The sequence below is a fragment of the Panthera uncia genome, assembly GCF_023721935.1.
Source record: "Panthera uncia isolate 11264 chromosome A1 unlocalized genomic scaffold, Puncia_PCG_1.0 HiC_scaffold_16, whole genome shotgun sequence".
Taxonomy (NCBI): Eukaryota; Metazoa; Chordata; class Mammalia; order Carnivora; family Felidae; genus Panthera; species Panthera uncia.
The window spans coordinates 6967940-6988548 of NW_026057576.1; the positions used below are offsets into that span (position 1 = coordinate 6967940).

General features: G+C 43.1%; 1 protein-coding gene across 3 annotated transcripts in view; it reads right to left on the reverse strand.

Moving 5' to 3' along the window:
- Window positions 1-20609, reverse strand: part of LNX2 (ligand of numb-protein X 2) — an 80091-nt gene that overhangs the window by 28174 nt on the left and 31308 nt on the right. For all 3 annotated transcript variants that reach the window (XM_049647370.1, XM_049647368.1, XM_049647369.1), the window contains exon 2: window positions 8829-9341. In XM_049647370.1, the coding sequence (XP_049503327.1) occupies window positions 8829-9235 (407 nt within the window). In that variant the 5' untranslated portion in view covers window positions 9236-9341. The remainder of the gene's footprint in view (window positions 1-8828; window positions 9342-20609) is intronic.

Below are 20609 nucleotides of genomic sequence, written 5' to 3' on the forward strand. Positions count from 1 at the left end.
TGAAAGTGTTCAAGAGGTAAAGATAGGTCCACCCACATCCCAATCGGTCAGTAACTGGCTAAGAGGGCTAACACTCACAGGGCTTGCAGGGGAAAGAGGAGAGGGAGAGACCATTCAAAACCTGTGCTCCTCACTGGAGGGCTGATGGCAGGGGGCGGAGAGCTCCCGGCGTCTGGGTCGGGGCGGGAATTGACAGCACACTGTCCCCGGCAAGAACTTCAAGGCTGCAAACTTTCCAGCCTTGAAAGGGGCCCTGGTGGGGTCTGTGAGGCCTAAGAAACCAGTCAACGACTCACAGTATGAGGACTCTGACTGCAGTGACCGATCTTGTTTTTACAACTGCACCTTTGGGTAAAAAGCCCAGAACACCACCAAAGGAGTCAAAACTAGAAACACCAAAACCTCCAGAAAGGGGCTCCCGAAAGAAGACATCCACCACAAGAGGAAACCCCCGCAAAGGCTGGCTTTAGACGACGCGCTCTGCCGGAGAGACTGGGAGCCACACTGGCCCTGTCGGTGAAGGAACTCTAACAGTTGATATGGAGGCGGCTCAAGGTAAAGGCAGAGAAAAACGTGGCAACAGCGAAACGGAAACCGGGGCTAAGTCTCCCCGTATCTCCAAATGCCGTGTAGCCGGTGACGATTCAGATCTGGGAAAGACGACCGAGGGAGAGGATTTTCGGGTGTTCCGGGGAGAAGAAGAGCAGCGTGGGAAGTTGTGGCTCAAGAGACGAGGGTACGCAGTGATGGGGGCAGTGCTAAGGACTCTGGACTGGACAAGGGAGTCTGAGGACGATTCTGATTGCAGGGACAGGGAGGGTAGGACGGAGATTTCCTGATGGGAAAGGTAAAGTTCAAGAAATAAAAAAAAAAAAAAAAAAAAAAAAAGGAGAAGAAACCTAAATCCAAGTGCAACGCTTTGGAGGCCGCCAGGAAAACATAACAAATACGCAGCCCGTCAACTGGAAGCGAAAAACCTAGGTGGGTCCCACCAGCGGTGGACAGACTACGGAGTAGCAGCAGCAGGGGCCCAGGGGCACGAGTGTCCGCTAAGTGTCCAAATCAGTCCCCATCTTGGCTTGTCCAGAGCAGCGGGAGTTAAACCTCTGCACCCAAATGGCGCTCGTAGCCAAGTGTGGTAGTAAAGGAACGTCTGATTAAGAGAATCAGTGTTTAAAGTGTTTATGTGTGATGCGTGTTTCTATTTAAGGAAGGTACTAGGGGCGCCTGGGTGGCTCAGTCGGTTAAGCGTCCCGACTTCAGCTCAGGTCATGATCTCATGGTTTCATGGTTCCTGAGTTCGAGCCCCACGTCGGGCTCTGTGCCGACAGCTCGGAGCCTGGAGCCTGCTTTGGATCCCGTGTCTCCCTCTCTCTCTGCCCCTCCCCCACTCATGCTCTGTCTCTGTCTCTCAAAATTGAATACATGTTAAAAAATTTTTTTTAAAAAAGGAAGGTATTAGAATATATAAAGGAATCCTTTAACATCATATAAATTATCTTCACCCATTCTGTGATGATGCTCTTTGAAGCTATTTAGGGCTTTGCTAAGAGGTTTATTTTCAAGAACTATCTGTAATGTCATTTCCTGCTGAAGAACATGTTCTGTTTTTCTTACATATAATAAGTCATCGCCATTAAGTGGCTGTCAGTTGGACATGGAGGACATCCACATTACAGGCCGTTTTTTCTAGTAACACGATGTTCCTTTTCAGCTTTGTCTGATTTATGGCCCCTTACCACCTAAACTGTTCAGAGTTTGCCTGGCAAAAGGAAATATTCCCAGTTTTTCCAGAAGACATTTCTGACATCTTACTGAAGTTACACTGTCAATTTTGTTCCAAAGATGTTTCATCGTTTAGCCAAATATTTTTACAGAAAGAATTCAGAACTATTCTACACATTAAAATGGTTGCTCTAAATGGCATAGGTCTCCTACTTAGAAGTAGATGTTCTTTGTACAGCAAATAGACTTTAGTGACATTTTATAAAGCTCTCATTGTCAAAACCTTTAATGAAAGTGAAAAGGTTTTGATACGCTCTTTTCCTTGACACTGATGCATCCATCTGTCTGTTTCATGATTAAATGAATCTTGCAAAAAGAAAAAAGCCTCAATATAATTTAAATAAGGATTGAAGTAGACACATCATGTTCTCCAATCACAATTAATTAAAAATGGATCAAAGACTATCATAAAAGTCTTAGAAGACAACAGGTGTAAATCTTTGTGACCCTGCATTAGGCAGTGATTTCCTGGCTATGACACCAAAAGCATAAGCAAATAAAGAAAACACAGAGCAACTGGACTTCATAAAGATTAAACCTGTTTGGGGGCGCCTGGGTGGCTCAGTCAGTTAAGCATCTGACTTCAGCTCGGGTCACGATCTCGCAGTCCATGAGTTCGAGCCCCGCGTTGGGCTCTGGGCTGATGGCTCAGAGCCTGGAGCCTGCTTCCAATTCTGTGTCTCCCTCTCTCTCTGCCCCTCCCCCGTTCATGCTCTGTCTCTCTCTGTCTCAAAAATAAATAAACGTTTAAAAAAAAAAAAAAAAGGTTAAACCTGTTTGTCCTTCAAAGGGCACAGGAAAGTGAAGGGACACCCAACAGAACAAAAGAAAACATTTGCAAATCGTATATTTGATAATGGTCTAGTATACAGAATATGTATTTATATACAGAATATAAATATATACATATATATACACAAACATATGTACATATGTGTGCGTCACACTGTATATATGCTTACAACTTACAAAAAGACAAACAATCCATTATAGGAATGGACTAATGATGTTGAGCATTTATTCATGTGCTTACTAGCCATTTAAATAATCTTCTTTGGAAAAATATCTGTTCAAATTCTTTGCCCATTTAAAATTGTGGATTCCTTGCCTTTTTGTTGAGTTGTAAAAATTCTTCATTCTGGATACTCTCATCAGCTATATGATTTGCAAATATGTATCCGCTTTTCATATTACACATAAGAGAAGAATGCCGGTGAAGAGTCTGCCAAACAGGAACTTCCCTCTAAGTTAAACTGTGAACTTAACAGAGCAACCTGGCCTCAACCCACCTGTACCTCTAAAGGCTTTGAAACCATCTGATGAACTAGAAAAGCTCTCGGCATGGAAAAAAGACTTCTTTAAACGTTTTCTCTCGATTGTACTAACCTTTTACAATAATATTAAACTATAAGCTTTAAGAGGAAACAAGGGTTTGGAACTTTGCCACAGACGAGGACACAAATGCTCAATTTAACAACAACAAAAAATTGACATGTACAATTACCATCAGGTATAATGCTAAATTATTGAGGGTGAGGCGGGGAAGAGGGGTAGAGAAGGAGAGAGGTAAGGTTTTATAGTTGATATTGGTGGGCAGAATTGCACAAAGTAATTACAAAATGTTATATACTTAATGGAGAATATTTCTTAAGAGCTTTATTTTTCCATTCAAAGACGAGCACTTTCCCATGTCTTTAGAAATTCTTCATTGTTTTACTAATATATAATCACTTAATAACTAGTAATTTTAGTAAAGAACAAATTCACCTTTCATAAATATCTACTTTTAGCGATAGAAGAAAATATCAGCTGTTCTCAAATTGAGGCAGATTTCTTAAGAGCAGAATTTTATTCAAACAGGGAAGTTAATTTTAAACTCAAAATTACCAGATTTATGCAAACTACTCCGAATGCCATATTTCTATTAATAATTAAGAGATTTCCAAATCCTGGGTGGCTCAGTTGGTTAAGTGTCTGACTCTTGGTTTCGGCTCAGGTCATGATCTCATGGTTTGTGAGCTTGAGCCCCACATCAGGCTCTGTGCTGACAGCTCAGAGCTTGCTTGGGATTCTCTCTCTCTCTCTCTCTCTCTCTCTCTCTCTCTCTCTCAAAAATAAATTGATTAAAAAAAACGAGAGATTTCCAAATCCTAAAAAGCTTACAAAGACATATGATAGTCATGTAGCTTTTATACAATGGATCACTGTTGCTGATGCTGAAATGCTGAATTTTAATGAAACCTGTCAATTGCTATCAAATGAGTGAGACTGTGTGCAGAGATGCCACAGTCAGAATAATCACACTCTGTGGCTCAATGTATCACTCGTTTGCCTGTCTGTGTGGGTTTTAAAACACAGCTGTAAATGTCCGAAGTGAAGCCCAGGGTGGACTGCTTCAAACAGAGTGACAGCAAAAGGGATGCTATGTGACTTCAAGGCTGGTTCCTACACGGCCATGCAGCTTCTTCTGCCTTACTTACTGGAACACTGAGTGCCACGTAAGAACTTTCAATCCCGGAGGCCAGCAGGCTGGAGAGGCCACCTGCAGGCTCGCCTCGCTGAGCCTGTGTCTTCACAGTTACCTCCGTCAGCGTCCCAGACACGTGAATGAAGATCTCCAGTTCCAGATGCTACAGTCCTGGCTTTCAGCTCTTCTCTGCTGTGGCCCGGATGTCACATAACAGGGAGAGGTCACCCTGCTGTGCTCTGTCTGAATCCCTGACCCACAGAATCCACGAGCAGAATCAAATGCTTATGTCATTATATTTGGGGCGGGTTAGTTTCTCAGCAATGGGTACTCAGAAAACAGATTAACAATTTCATTGGAAAAACATTAGCTTGAGGGTCAGTTTGGGGCAAGGGAATGCAAAGACCAGGAAAGACGTGGGGCTGTGCTTAAAAGAATTTACGACCTAGCATTAGATTCTAACTTGCTATCAGCTTGAGGAGACTACTTAACATCAACATTTTTAATTGAGGAATTAGAAGAAGGTAGGGCTGTTCAACATATATCTGTTCAAATGGGGTATAAAAATTATATTTTAGGGGCGTCTGGGTGGCTCAATAGGTTAAGCATCTGACTTCAGCTCAGGTCACCATCTCATGGTTTGAGAGTTTGAGCCCCGCTTCAGATCCTCTGTCTCCCCCCTCTCTCTGCCTGTCCCCTGCTTGCATTCTCCCCCCCTCTCTCTCAAAATAAACAAACATTAAAAAAAGTATATTTTAGGGGCACCTGGGTGGCTCAGTTGGTTAAGCGTCCGACTCTTGATCTTGGCTCACGTCATGATCTCACGGTTCATGAGATCAAGTCCCACATCAGGTTCTGTGCTGACAGTTTGGAGCCTGCTTAGGATTCTCTCTCTCTCCCTCTCTCTCTGCCCCTACCTAGCTGGCTCTCTCTCTCTCTCTCTCTCTCTCTCTCTCTCTTTCAAAAAATAAAGTTTAAGGGGCGCCTGGGTGGCTCAGTTGGTTAAGCAGCCGACTTCGGCTCAGGTCATGATCTCGCGGTCCATGAGTTCGAGCCCCGCGTCGGGCTCTGTGCTGACTGCTCAGAGCCTGGAGCCTGTTTCAGATTCTGTGTCTCCCTCTCTCTGACCCTCTCCCGTTCATGCTCTGTCTCTCTCTGTCTCAAAAATAAATAAACCTTAAAAAAATAAAAAAATTTAAAAAATAAAGTTTAAAAAAATTATATTTTATACTTTATCTTTTTATTTTTGATAATCAGCAGTCACTCTTAGCTGTTTATGTCAAGCAAATCATTCACCTTTTCCAGTGTATCGTTCACTACACGGGCCTAAGATGCTTTGGAAATGATTAAATGTGTAGCTCAAATATTAACAAGCTTACTTGGAAAATGGAACTTTCAACTGGACATAACTGCTTAGCCTTTATCAGCTCACAAACGAAAGGACAGTTTGCAATTCCCATAAACTGCTTGATCCAAAATACTAATGATACTTCGACTACATACCAAATTCTTGTGGGCATTTTAGTTAAGTGAATGTTCCTAAAAATTTGTGCAATGTCATTGCTCTCAAAATAATTAGTATCAAACTGAGACTTTGTTCAGTTCTTCTAACATCCTATGACTGATGTCCACAAGAGCCTCAAGACAAACCTGTTACCCTAAAAACAGTAATCCAACTGAGAGAAATACGATAAGCCTAAAATATTCCTCAACCTCCGCAGTAAGCACACCCAACCCAGAATCCCATATTCAAAAGTTTGGCGTCGATTTGCACAGGGTCTCTGCTGTTGTGCTCCGATTCTACCCCTGCTGGGGGCGGAGGACACACAGAACCCTAAGGCCACCTGCACTTTCGAAAGTCTCTGTATCCACCCCCGCCCCCCCACTTTTTCTTGCCTCTTCCTAGACAATACAGCTTCGATGTGAACAATTTTTCTGTAAATCTTCATGTTTCAGACATATTAGTAACATGTAGTTCTTTCTTTCTTTTTAAAAAATTCTTAATTTTATTTATTGTCCAAATTTACGTCCCAGTTAGTCAGCACATGGTGCAACAATGATTTCAGTAGATTCCTTAGTGCCCCTTCCCCATTTAGCCCATCCCCCCTCCCACAACCCCTCCGGCAACCCTCAGTTTGTTCTCCGTATTTATGAGTCTCTTCTGTTTTGTCCCCCTGCCTGTTTTTATATTATTTTTGTTTCCCTTCCCTTACGTTCATCTGTTTTGTCTCTTAGAGTCCTCATATGAGTGAAGTCATATGATTTTTGTCTTTCTCTGACTAATTTCACTTAGCATAATACCGTCCAGTTCCATCCACATAGTTGCAAATGGCAAGATTTCATTCTTTTTGATTGCCAAGTAATACTCCATTGTATATATATATGCCACATCTTCTTTATACATTCATCCCTCGATGGACGTCTGGGCTCTTTCCATACTTTGGCTATTGTCGATAGTGCTGCTATAAACACGGGGGTGCATGTGTCCCTTCGAAACAGGACACCTGTATCCCGTGGATAAATGCCTAGTAGTGCAATTGCTGGGTCAAAGGATAGTTCTATTGTTAGTTTTTTCAGAAACCTCCATACTCTTTTCCAGTATGTTTTCCATACTGTTTTCCACTGGTGGCTGCACCAACTGGCATTCCCACCAACAGTGCAAAAGAGTTCCCCTTTTTCCACATCCTCGCCAATATCTGCTGTTTCCTGAGTTGTTAATTTTAGCCATTCTGACAGGCGTGAGGTGGAATCTCATGGTGGTTGTGATTTGTATTTCCTGGATGATGAGTAATGTTGAGCATTTTTTCATGTGTTGACTGGCCATCTCGATGTCTTCTTTGGCAAAGTGTCTATTCATGTCTTTTGCCCATTTCTTCACTGGATTATTTGTTCCTTGGGTGTTGAGTTTGGTAAGTTCTCTATAGGTTTTGGATACCAACCCTTTATCTGATATGTCGTTTGCAAATATCTTCTCCCATTGCATCGGTTGCCTTTTAGTTTTGCTGACTGTTTCCTTCGCTGTGCAGAAGCTTTCTATTTTGATGGGGTCCCAGTAGCATTTTGTTCTTTCTCATGTATCTTAACTATTTCTAATGAGTGCCCTCATTTTACAACACCGATGCGTATGAGCAGAATGACCACATATACTCATGTCTATAGGAGGCTTTTACTACCATGTGGTGGTAGAGAACCTGGTCTGACCTGTGGTAAAGTCAGCATGGTGTATTAGAGTGGGAAAGAAGAATATTAGAAGGTTAGGCTAACTTACCATACCATTAACTAGCTCTAAATCTTTGGGACTCGGTTTCCTGATTTATTAAAGTGAGGGGATTAGATTAGATAATCTCCAGTCCTGATTTTAGGTGGGAGTATAAAGATGAGCTGTTCCATACCAGACTTGCACGATTATTTGTAAACCTCTCATGTGTTGTACCGTGAAGTTTTCCACGGCAATCACAGCTCTATACTTTACAAGTGGCTTAACTCTGAAACCTATAAATCAGTACATTTATTTCTGTCATAGTATGTGATTCTACATACGTAAGACAAAAGAGATGTATTTTAACCCTTCCTAAGGGTATAAGTAATTTTTTTAAATTTGTTTTTAATGTTTATTTATTATTTTTGAGAGGGCGGGAGAGAGAGAGAGAGAGAGACAGACAGACAGACAGATAGCGTGAGCAGAGGAGGGGCAGAAAGAGAGGGAGACACAGAATCCAAAGCGTGGCTCTGAGCTGTCATCATAGAGCCCGACGCAGGGCTTGGACTCACGAACCGTGAGATCATGACCTGAGCCAAAATCAAGAGTCGGACGCTCAACCGACCGAGCCACCCAGGCGCCCCAGGGTATATAAATAATTTTAAAGATCAAGTCTTTTATCAAAGCCAAATTCTAAAACCCACTAAATAATCAGCAAACTACTTAACCTTTTAAAAAGCTTTATAAGAACAAAAATCCCCACTAAATGGTTTAAAGTTTCTAACCCCTAGTCCTTATTCGATCTAGTTCTTGAATACAGATCTTTAGAAGACGTGGGCAAATAAAATCACACTCATTTCCATGTTGCAACAAAATTACCATTTGTACTGTCTGCATCACATCCCAAGGAGTTGATGGAGTTGATGCACTATGGTAGTTTTAACCCTTCCCTACTGTAATTAGTCTCTGATGCGTTGAGCTCTGCACAGTGTTGCAGTGAGCACGGCTTCATATACAATTTTTTCCTTCTTCTGAGTTATTTTCTTAGGATAATAAGCTCCCTTCACGGTTTTTGAAGCAAACTGCCAAACCGCCTCGGGAAAAGTCTGTCACTGTATCTTGCCACCCATGTGAACGTAACAGCCTCACATTATACCAGCAAAACGTGAGCAGGCACTTCTTCCCTCTAGTTTTTGTATCCACGTCTCTGATAAACCAGCATATGAAATGCCATCCCACACCACCTACGTTTTGCCTCTCTTGACTTGTCCCTGTACTTCCCGATGCCGTGGTGCTCCTTCTGACGTTTCTCTTTGTTGGAGCAACCTGGGGCCAAAACCTAGACCTCCTTCTCTTTCCTTCGCGGCTTTCGCTTACCTGTTTTTAAGGTGTGCCTGCAGATCACAGCGCTGCATCACATCTTGGCACACTGAAGAAAACGGACACAGCACTGGCAACTTGTCCAGAAGCTTGTGAACCAGAATACTAGACTTCTTACACGACTTGAAGTGCAGCCGTTTCCGGTCCAGCGGACAGAAATCCTTCTCCTGTAAGAAGTTTCTGAGGCACTTGCAGCAGAACGTGTGTCCACAGGGGGTGTCCAGTGGCTGCAGCAGAGGCTGAAGGCAGATATGGCAGACCAGGTCGTCGTCCACCTCGTTCTGGTAATTGTACAGGTGGTTCTCTCGTGTCCAGTGCTGTTGGCCGCATTCGAAGCACAGAGGGTTGAAGGAGGACGAAGAGGTCTGCTCCACGGACACCAGCTCCTCACTTGTCGTTCCCATTGTGAGTCGACCAAAGCGGTCTCTGTATCTTCATACGTTCGACTTCCGCATCAGGTGTGGTTCGCTTTCCCGGACGGCGATGTATCTGGCTCAAAGCAGGGTTTTTCTGGACAGACAGAACAAACCAAAAAAGGAATTACTATCGATCAAGGCAGGCTAAAAAGTGCCAATACTGGCTGACATCTTTCGTAAAAAAGTAAAGTAAAATAAAACAAAACAAAAATAACTACATCGGGTGATAAATTAGCCATGAAAACCCAACAAGGAAATTAACGAATTTGCCAGCTGGCGAAGAGTGACTTGTGTTGCCCAGTTCTCGGTGAAAACAGAACTTGTGATTAAAAGCAAAGATGCCACCTACGGTGACACATAAGAAAAACTCCGTCTGTTTTACGGACTGAAATCCTCCAGTACTGCACTGCTCAGTGGTAGTTTCTAAAGCCACTTAATCTACGCAGTATGATAATGATGCAAAGTGAGGTATACCGCGCAATGCATTTGCATGTCTCAGCCATGGTTCTTCGCTTCTGGTTTTATGCACTTGCCAGGCAATACCACAGGCTGCCTTTGCAACGTTGTCTCAAAGATAATTCGGTGCCTGTTTAAAAAACGACCTTTGCCCTGCACTGTTTAGAAAATACGGATTTCAAAATACGTACGATTTGAATATTCTCTCCCTGTAGCACAGTTTATAGAAATATAGGACCGCGCGGCATACATAAAGAGCATCTGGGCAAACTCCATAAAGTGCAATACTCTTTTATGCCATTAGAGGAAGAGGCCCACTGTAATTCAATTAGATAACATGTGTTATAAATTACGATTCCACCTCCTATTATTCCACACTTCGATTTGTTCTTGCTTTCTCAAAGCAGCATTATGTGTGTGTGTGTGTGTGTGTGTGTGTGTGTGTGTGTGTCTCCTCTCCAGCCTTAAGACTCTCATGACGGCCTCTCCCGTTTAGTGCGAGGCTAGTTAAGGAATGCTCCCCTCCCCCTCCCCAGCAGCACCCGGGGGTTAAAAATCAACCCCAAAGGCAGCAGCTGTCTATATTCATCTTCTGTAAGTATTTACAGCCTCCAGTATGTGCCAAACACTGAACAAGGAGACGGGAGAGGTAGAGAGAGGACGGTTAAGAAAACTCGTTATTAAAATTCAGTATACTCTAAGAAAGCATCATAAGCATCCTAAGAATGCTGTTACGCGAATACGGAGAGAGATGAATTAGGTGGCATCTAACTCAAGTTTGGCTTTAGAGCCGGAAATACTTTCCAAAGGGGGAGAACGTGCGCTCTGAGTCGGGACAGGGCATGTCAGCCAGACACAGCCGGGCAAGAGCCTCTCTGCAGTCTCAGGGGCTTCTGAGCACAAGACACGCTTGAGGAGTACGCGGCAGATCAAAATATCCGAGGCCCGACACACTCAGGGCGGGGGAATCACAAAGCTCGGGTCTCCCCGCCCTAAGAACAGAGAGGGTAGGACACCACGTTAATGCTCCCGACATTTGTTTCAATGATGAAATTCTCCTCCCATCACACTTAGGTACTTACTATTTTATTTATTTGGAGTATTTACTAGAGAGACAACATTAACATTTCAACCAAGGTGACAAGAACGGCCATAAATTATGAACGGATGGGACAGGATTCAGAGGGGAGGACTGATCTGCGATCAACTGTTTGTTTTTAAAAATTACTTGACAAAATAACAACAGCAGCAGCCTGTGATCTAGCCTCGTATCAGTACCAACATGAAGAGAGCAAATGCTTCTTGTAACTCACGAGGCTGGTTCTTTACCCTCTGGGCATCATAACTGGTTAAACGTCAGTGCAGGTCTGTGAGATTAAGGGGAGAAACATCATTTGTCCCAGGCAGACAGACCGGGTACCCTACTACAGAATGTACCCAGACTCTTACTCCTGACCCAATTAGCAAGAAAATTCACATATCCTTGGCTCTTCTTTCTTTGTGATAGTGTTTATTCTAATTTTTCTCTTCCTCGGGAAAATATACTGCAATTCTAGCCTCCCACATAATGACTAAGGAAGCATCTCTCTTCAGACTATTATGTTTTAGCTATTTTCTAAGTCTCTACATGACTTTTCGTTCTTTGATTATTTATCACACAATCTTTTCATGTGGAAAAATAACACGTTCCCATTTGAAATACCAAATAACAGCATTATCTCCACCCCCGAAATACCTCTGCTACCATGAAACAAATATTAAGTGAAAAATTATCATGTGGAGATCACTAACATGTGGTCAGCATAGAAATACTGATTAAAGAACTGTGAGGCTGTATAGCATAAGCAGTTAAGGGCACATACTCAAGCCGGTCCGTGAGGGTTCAAATCTTCACTCTCGTCACTTACTAGCTTTGTGACCTTCCCAAATGTCTCTGTGTCTGCTTCCTTCTCAGATGGAAAATGGGGGTAATAATAGTGCCTATTTCAAAGGGCTGATAGAATAAATAAGTGTGTGTGTGTGTGTGTGTGTGTGTGTGTGTGTACAACAGAGCCTGGCACATAATAGGTGCTATATATTAGCTATTATTACTATCATTAAAGAAACAAAAGTTCAGACAGATTTTATGATTTGCAAAAGCCAAACAACTTATAATTACTTGGTGAGAGATAAGGGAGATAAATCTAGTTCTTTCTCGCTTCAAAATAACCCAAAAGCAAATTAAGTAATTATAAGAAAGAAGGGAGGCATTTCATGAAAGCCTTAGTGTATGAATTTTGTAAGGACAAAGGCAGCCTGATCCTGTCTTTCCAACCCCTAATCCCATCCCTCTACTCCCAACCCGGGCAGATGACTTCATTCCTTCTTTGTGTGCAAATCCACTCCAACACCTTATGTACCACTTCTCACACTAACCTATGAGGTCCTTAAGAGCTGGACCTCCCACGGAGGGGCTCAGTAAATGCTCAAAGACCACACAAGTGACAATTTGCTTGAGCACTCTGGCTACATCTAGGTGGCCAGAAGCACATGTATGTTTATAGGAGGATATGTCTGTGTTTACATATACTTTTGATTTCAGATATTCTGTGAGCACAATCTGAAGTATTAAAATATGTTAAATAAATAATAGTCTTAAATATCGTTCATAATACAAAGATAAAATGTAGTATAATGTGTATCTTTACAAAACTATGTCATCTGTTTAGCTAATATTCCAGGAAGAGTAAAGAGACAGAAGCTATTAAATCGGCTGGGAATATTACAACACATTTTAAATAATAATCTTGAAAAACAGGCAGTACAATGGAAAGGGGGTGAGAAGGCAGTATTTTCTACCTGATTCCAGTTACAAGTAACAGGCTTGCTCTTCCTGCTGAGACAAGTATATCCTGGTGCATCACAGATACTCTCGGAAGAGCTATGGTTTTTCTTAGTCAATTTGCAAACTCCAAAACTGTGTATTATTCAGATTTCTCCTGAGGTTATTTTTAACTCAGACTGAAGGAATCCTCGGGGTCCCTAACCTAGGAGATCCAGCCCAGGGAAAAGACAATGAGCTAAGGATTACCAGCACAGTATGGTTGGATGGGAAACTCCTATGGCTCCTTTGACTCATCAGCGCCGAGAGGCTCAGACTCTCCTTACGTGTCCTTCGGGCAAACTCCTACTTAGACGCTACCTGCTCTGTCGAATCCCTTCAGCCTCCTTCCTGGTCTCGGGGACATCTCCCTTCCCTTACGACCTTGCTGCTCTTTACACATACCTTCATTTCAGCAATTACAACATTTGCCTTCTTGTTTATCTGTCTTCTCAGCTCTCTGAGGGTAAAGATAGTATCTTCTTTATCTCTTGTATTCCCCATTCTTGGCACATATTATGCACTAAAAAAAAAATTTGTTCTCAGGCTCATGCTTGAGCCTGAAATGTTCAAGAGTCCTAAAATGTATAATATTGCTATATAAATATATAGGAGAAAACCTTGCACGTTTTTTTATTCACGGCACTGCAAAGCAGTCAACATACTGGACCCTGCTCTGTGACTACAGAGAATAAGACATTACTTCCTTTAGCCTTTAAAAGTCTGAGAATTTTAAAAAGTTATTTTCTTACCTGATGCTATCAACACAAGAAACTTTTCTTTTTTAAAATTTTTTAAATGTTTATTTATTTTTGAGAGAGAAAGAGCAGGGGAGGGGCAGAGAGAGACGGAGACATAGAACCCGAAGCAGGCTGGCAGCACAGAGCCCGATGCGGGGCTCGAACTCATGAACTGTGAGATCGTGACCTGAGCCGAAGTTGGACGCTCAACAGACTGAGCCGCCCAGGCGCCCCTGAAACTTTTCTTATTGTATATGTTACGGACCAGTTTTGACAACCGCCTTCGTACAAGGCAGTGGATGTCAAACTTTTACACCTAAGAAACCCTTTACCCACTCTGGACAAGTCTGGTGGTTTCTTAAAGAACTAACGTGCAGCTACTGTTCAGCTTTTTCCAGAGAAATGAAAACTTACATTCACTCGTTAGCCTGTGCATATTTATTTGCAATGGCCCCCAACTAGAAACAACCCAGACATCCTTCACCGGGTGGGTGGGTAAACAACCATGGTACATCTGTACTACAGAACAGTTCTCAGCAATAAAAAAGAATGAATTATGATTGCTACACACAACCTGGAATTATCTCCAAAGAATGATGCGGAGTGAAAAAAGCCAGTCCCGAAAGGCTGCATGCATTATTCCACTTAGATAATATTCTTGAAATGACAACGCAGTTAACTAAAATCGTGAAATATTCATTTGTTAATAAAACAACAAACCCGTTACCTGTCGAGATTCTTATGAAAAATAACATTTCTTTTTCCAAAACAAAAAATACAGTGAGAAGAGCGGCCGTTGTTGTTCACCTCTGCAAACCTGGAGTCTCAAATCTGTTTCTGTTCTCAATCTGTTGTGAGATCACATGCATCCTCTGGAATCTCCGTTAGACACTCACCAGAGAATGATGGTGGAAAAGGCAGATAATGTTTTAGCATCGCTGGGGAAACAGTTTTGACCTCGTGGGCCCAATGGAAGAGAGTAAGGGATCCCGGGTCACACTGTGAGAACGAGTACAGAGCACTGACGGGTTCTGACAGTCTTCTTTCACAAGAAGTACCAGTCAATAACCAGCACGACTTTCAACGAAGACACAAACGCAAAAAGGTAAATTGTTGAGATGAGCCTGCACTGGGGGCGTCTGTCTTTCCTGGAATAAAGTTCCTTTCCCAGAGCCTTTTCCTACTGCAAGAAGCAGGTCTTGTTTAGCTGTACAGAAACGCTTAGCATACTCTATGACAGCCTTACATAAATCCTGTTCTTAAATTAATCGAAACTTATTTCCTATTCCGTGTCGCCAGGAAAACGACCAAAGAGCAGTTTCCAACAATTCCACATACACGATTCTCTCGTTTTTCTATATAAAGCTGTAATTCAGCACACTTAGCTATTCGTCTCTCTCTTCCTGTGGTATTTGAAAAACCATTTTAAAATTCTTAAGATGCAAAATATAAATTAAAAAATAAAACATAAAGTTCTCAAGGTGCCACTTGTAGTTATATGTACCCTATTTAATAATCCAGAAAAGTAATAAGGTGAGCAGAAAATGCTAGAAGCTATGAAACTTAGGCTCTAAGCTCTACGCCAGCTGGGTAACTAGGTCACTACGTAATTAGTTCTTTCATTCACCAAATGTTTATCCAACGTCTACTATTTGTTAGTATATCATATGTATTCCGAAGCCTTGGCTTCCTGCGTATAAACTGTCAGCTTCTCCTAAATACTAATTGATCTCTCTCTCTCTCACACACACATGCACGGAGTTAAACGTAGACCTAAAATTCTTGTGATTCTTTTTTCATATATAACCAAATACTTAGTGATAGGTCATAGTTACCTTTTAGTCCACACATTTGTTATTGCTTCTGTTAATTTCAGTATCTTATCCTGTGAAATGGAGGTTAAATTGTGGCTAGCAGAGAATGAACAAGTCTCAAATGTCCGTCTACCTTTAGTCTTCTAATTTTGAACCGTTAAGCTATACTGACAAACTTTCAAATGCGAAAAAAAAGATAAAGGCCAAAACCAAACTGCATTACCTTCCCATTTCCTCCAGGCCCAGATAGTGATACTAAAGCTGTATTTTATTTTATTTTTAATGTTTATTTATTTTTGAGAGAGAGAGAGAGAGAGAGAGCGAGCAGGGGAGGCACAGAGAGAGAGGGAGACACAGACTCCGAAGCAGGCTCCAGGCTCCGAGCCGTCAGCGCAGAGCCCGATGCGGGGCTTGAACCCACGAACCGCGAGACTGTGACCTGAGCCAAAGTTGGAGGTTTAACCAACTGAGCCACCCAGACGCCCCCGAAAGCTGTATTTTAGAAAGTCCTACTAAATTATGTTACCTTAGAGTAGTTTAAAAACAGAATTGATATAAAACTATTTTGAAAAAGAAACTTACCATATGGAATGCTAAACGTGTCCGGACGGCTAAGTATCCAGACAAACCTCTGCCAGTAACGAAAGACCTCTGTGGAAAGAACTTTATTCCAGGGAAGATAGACTCCTGCAACACGTGGGCTCTTCCCACCTGCACTCCTTACCAGCCAGCTGAGTTGGGGCAATGTCTAACATCTTGGTGTCACAAGTTCCCAAGTGTTGCACATACCTGAACGATGCAGGGTAGGTGGTGAGAGGGAGCCACCGTTTTTACTGGTTCGGTTTTATCTCAGACTTGACCTGCTGGGTACCATTTAGATGCTTCTTTCTATTACCTTCAAAGGCAAGTGTCCTGATTTTATTAAATTAAATCATCTGTGCTCTTCTAAAGGATGAAAACTTTCAAACATTTAACTTCCTGCACAGTAAAATGCAGAAAACACTTGTTTTCAAGCGACTGATAAATTCTTAACTTGAAGGTCTTTTCAAAAATGCCTAGCTTCAGTGATCGTGGATCGCAACTTCTCCACTCACTCTCAATTACCCAAGGGAGTGAAAAGCATCAGAAGAGTCCGGAGTTAGAGTTTGCAGCGTTTGAGGTCTGGGTTCAAAATCTGGCCCTCTCACTCACTCAGTAGCAACGTGACGCCGTGACGTGCACAGCACTTACACGTCTATAAATCTCAGGCTCCTAGTGTGTAAAACAGCGATGGTATTTTGCTTACAACATAGGATGACTGTGAAGCTAAAAATGTTACGACAGCCAGAAAGAGAAAGCAAGTATGACAGGGAAGGCACAGCGCTGGGAGGAGCGTGGCTTTCTAGGTGGAGCCATCAGCCAAAAAGCTCACTGTGAAGGTGGCACTTCAGTTAAAACCAAAAGGAAGTAACTGGAAGGCCACGCAGGTATCTGGTATAAAGACGCCTGTTCCAGACGAATGCAATAAATAGTAAGCATAAAGGCCCGGAGGGGAGAACGTGCCAGGCGTGTTCAGTGAACAGTAAAGAGGCCAGCGTGGAAGACATGAACAAGGCAGACAGAAGAAAACGGGTCAGAATGGTAACTGGGGCTAACTACATCTTGCGGGCTTATGGTACAACTTCGGCTTTTACTCTAAGTACCTCCACAGGATCGCTGTGGCTGCTATGCTGAGAAGAGGCCAAAGGTAGAAGCAGTTAGGAGCCTACTGAAACCGTCTAAGCAAGAGATGACTGTTGTAAGAACCAGGCGGACATGACTGAGATAATGAGAAGTGACTCCGTTCTGGACGTATTCTGAAGACAGACCGATATGATTTGCCAAAGAATAAGATGAGCGTGTGGGCTGATATGGGGGGGGGGGGGGGAGGAGGGCAAAGGGGGGGGGTAGAGGTCAAAAATGATTCCAAGGTGTCTGGTCTGAACTGGAAAAAGAGAATGAACGTCACTGAGATGCAAGTCTGTAAGAGGGTAGCTTTAATGGCTATACTCACGTTTGAACATCTTAAGTTTGATATGGCTATCAGATCTCCAAGTGGAGACTCTGAGTAGGCAGCTAACTACACCGCCCGGCTCAAGAGGGAGGACTGGGCCGGCGATACAAATTTAGGAAGCATCAGTGTATGGAAAGCCATCAGACAGGAAAAGATCCCCAAAGGAGAGTGGATGAGTGGTAAGTGGCAACGAAGTCAGCAGACTGAGTCCTAGGACATTCCAGTACTATGAAGAATGGGAGATAAGGGGGGGACCAAACTGAAGGGGAGTGGCTGTCAGGGTAGGAAGGAAATCAGGAAAGCATGGTGTTCAGAAACCAAATAAACCAAGTGCTTCAAGGAGGAGGGAAGAATTGACTGTGTTAAATCCTGCCGGCAAGTAAAATAAGATTAGGACTGAGTAAGCCTTGGATTTAGCAACACGGAATTCACCAGTGACCTTGATCCAGAGTTTTGGTGGAATGAGCGCAAAAGCTTCCTGGAAAGAGTTCAAGAGAAAATTGGAAGAGAGCAATTAGAACACAGACAGTTCTTTTCAGAAATTGTGCCAAATGGAAAAGGGGGAAAATCTTGAATCCTGGGACGAACTGGAAGACTATCCGAGGTGATAATACGTCCTGCTCCTTAACCAAACCTCCATATGTACCAGTTTATTACTGTATTTACACACAGCCTTAACTCCTTGCTCCTTGCAACAGACCTCCTCCTTCCCGATCTGCAGATGAACTTCCCTCTACCTGGGCTCCATATCCCATACCTTTGTCAACCTTTGTCAGTTTTCTCCTCTCTCTCCCACCTCTAACTCTCTCCCCTCCCCATAAAGGCAGTTCACGTCTCCACAGTTTTAAACGTGAAAACGGGAGATCTGTCGACTATTACCGCTTCCCCCACCTTCATTTCACCCCCAGTATTTCTGGAATGTGAGACCATGAGGGCAATCTCCAATTTTTTACACAAAGAGCTTCCAATCTCCACCAGCCCAAGACTGCTTTTGCGGTCTGAAGTGTCTAACTGCCAGACCTCCTGATCACTTCTCAGGGCCAGCTTCCGCTTTACCTCTCTGTAATTTACTAATTCCTCTCCTTGAAACTCCTTGCTCCCTGGACTTAAATTATACCAGTCTGTTCTGGTCCTCATCCAATGTACCACTGTTTTGTGACAGCCTTGCAGTTATTTCCTTTAGGCAAATGCTAAGAAAGTGAGGTTGCCAGGCCCAGTGAAAAAGTTTCTGATTTATGTTACTAAACTGCCCTCCCAGAGAGCCAACAAAATTCTGGCTCCTACCAGCAATGTATAAGCATGCTAACTTCTCTCAAACTGTTCTAATCCTGGTTAATTTTATTCTTTTTTAATTTTTTTTTTTTTTAACGTTTATTCATTTTAGACACAGAGAGAGACAGCATGAATGAGGGAAGGTCAGAGAGAGAGGGAGACACAGAATCTGAAACAGGCTCCAGGCTCTGAGCTCTCAGCACAGAGCCCAATGTGGGGCTCAAACTCACGGACCGCGAGATCATGACCTGAGCCGTAGTCGGTCGCCCAACCGACTGAGCCACCCAGGCGCCCCAATTTTATTCTTTTTAATATTTATAAATCTGACCATTGAAAATACAAGTGTAACATCTCATTTTTCCTTTAATTTGCATCTCTTTGGCTGTAGCTAACTTCATATGATTATCAGCCTTAATTGTCTTGTGAGGGGCTCTATATCCTTGGCCCCATTTTTTTTCTATTGAATTTTAGTCTCTTTCCTGATATGAACTCCATATATTAAGATAAAAGCTATTTATCAGATCATAATTTCTTTTCCCAGGCATCCCGTGGGCCTGTGTGCCCACTGACATAAAGAAGTTGTCCATTTTCATGCAAACGAATACATTTTTCCCTTTAAACATCCTTCCACTACTCTTACCCTTCCTCCATGATAAGATGAGATAAAGATATGCCTCTATTTTCTTTATTTGTATAGTTTTTAATAAAATGGCTACCATTTGTTCTGAATACACTCTGAGAACAGATCTACCTTTATTTTTCTCCCAAGTTATTAAATAATTGTCTCAGTTCCTGTGTATCTGACTCACACTTATGTTCAAAACCCATGTCATTATTTCCCTCTAAATGATCCTATTACCACACTTCCTAATGGCACTTCTAGACGCCCAGTACCCTTTAACTAGAACCAGAGAATCCTGTTTCTCTCCCTCTCTGCCTCATTTTCCACCCCCCAGTCACCAAGTTCCCACCGATTTCCCCCTCCAGAACATGGGACTTGTGCGTTCTCTACCCTCCATCCCCACCACTCCTCCCAGAGTAGGCCACATGGCTTGTCGCACCTGTCGTCTTACTAATCCCTCGACAGGGATCCCAGTCCCGTTCCTCCTCAACTATCCACCCTTTACAGCACCAGCATCCCCACGACGGTGATCTTCTTTTCTTCACACCCTTCTGTAGGCTCCGACTGCTACCACAAAGCGAAAGCCAAATTCTTCAGCTACCGAAACCTTCTACATCTGCCTCCTTTCACGTTTCACCTCCTGACACGATTCTACACATTCCACCCTCTGGCTGCGCCAAACTACTTACAACTTCCTGACCTCAGCAAGTCCTCTCTCCACTTGGAAGGCCCTCTCCTGCCTTGCTGAGCTGCAGAGCCCCTGTCCACTTAATGGCCAGTTCAAGTGAACCCTCTGCTACAAGGCTCTTTTCTCATCCACCCAAACAAAATCACTCGTCCTGTCCCTTACGCCGCCATTTTATTATGACTTCATTCGCTCCTCACCGCTGTGGTAAAAGCAGCCACTTGCCGGCATGCGTCTGCCCTACAGGACCTCCCTGAAAGGTCAAGTACCGTGTCCTGCATCGCACCTGCCTGCACGCGGTTAAGAACAATCTCAGGACTGAGAGAGAGAATGCTTTCACCTGCCTCACCAAATCTGGACTCCACCTCTAGCGTTTTTATTCCTACTGCCTCTGCTCTAAATCAGGTCCCTGTTACTACTGTAATCATACCTCCTGTGTCTCATTTCACTTCCCCATCACAAAAGGTGATTTCATAGCGGACGAGGATTCTATCGTTTCTCTCCAGGAAAAAAAAAAAAATCTCTTTATAGAAGAAAGGCCTAGTGCCTTAACAGGGTATGTCTGACTCTTATTGCCACCCCTAAGCCTCCAAACTCTGTGTTCTAGGCAGAAGCTTCTTCAAACCCCTCACTGAACACGTATGTCATACCACTATGCGTCCAGGGACTGCTAGTTTGTCTCTCTTCTCTGACAGGATCTTCCAGCCTCTCTCCTTCCTTTCTCTCCCTGACCTCCACCTCGCCTCACCTACTCCGTCCCGCTGCACCCCCAACATCACACTCCCCTTACTCGTCCCGCCAATTTCCTAAGCCTCTGCCCTGTTACGTTACAGACTTCCTTATCTTCTTAAATGGAAAATACTAGCCATTAATGTTTACCC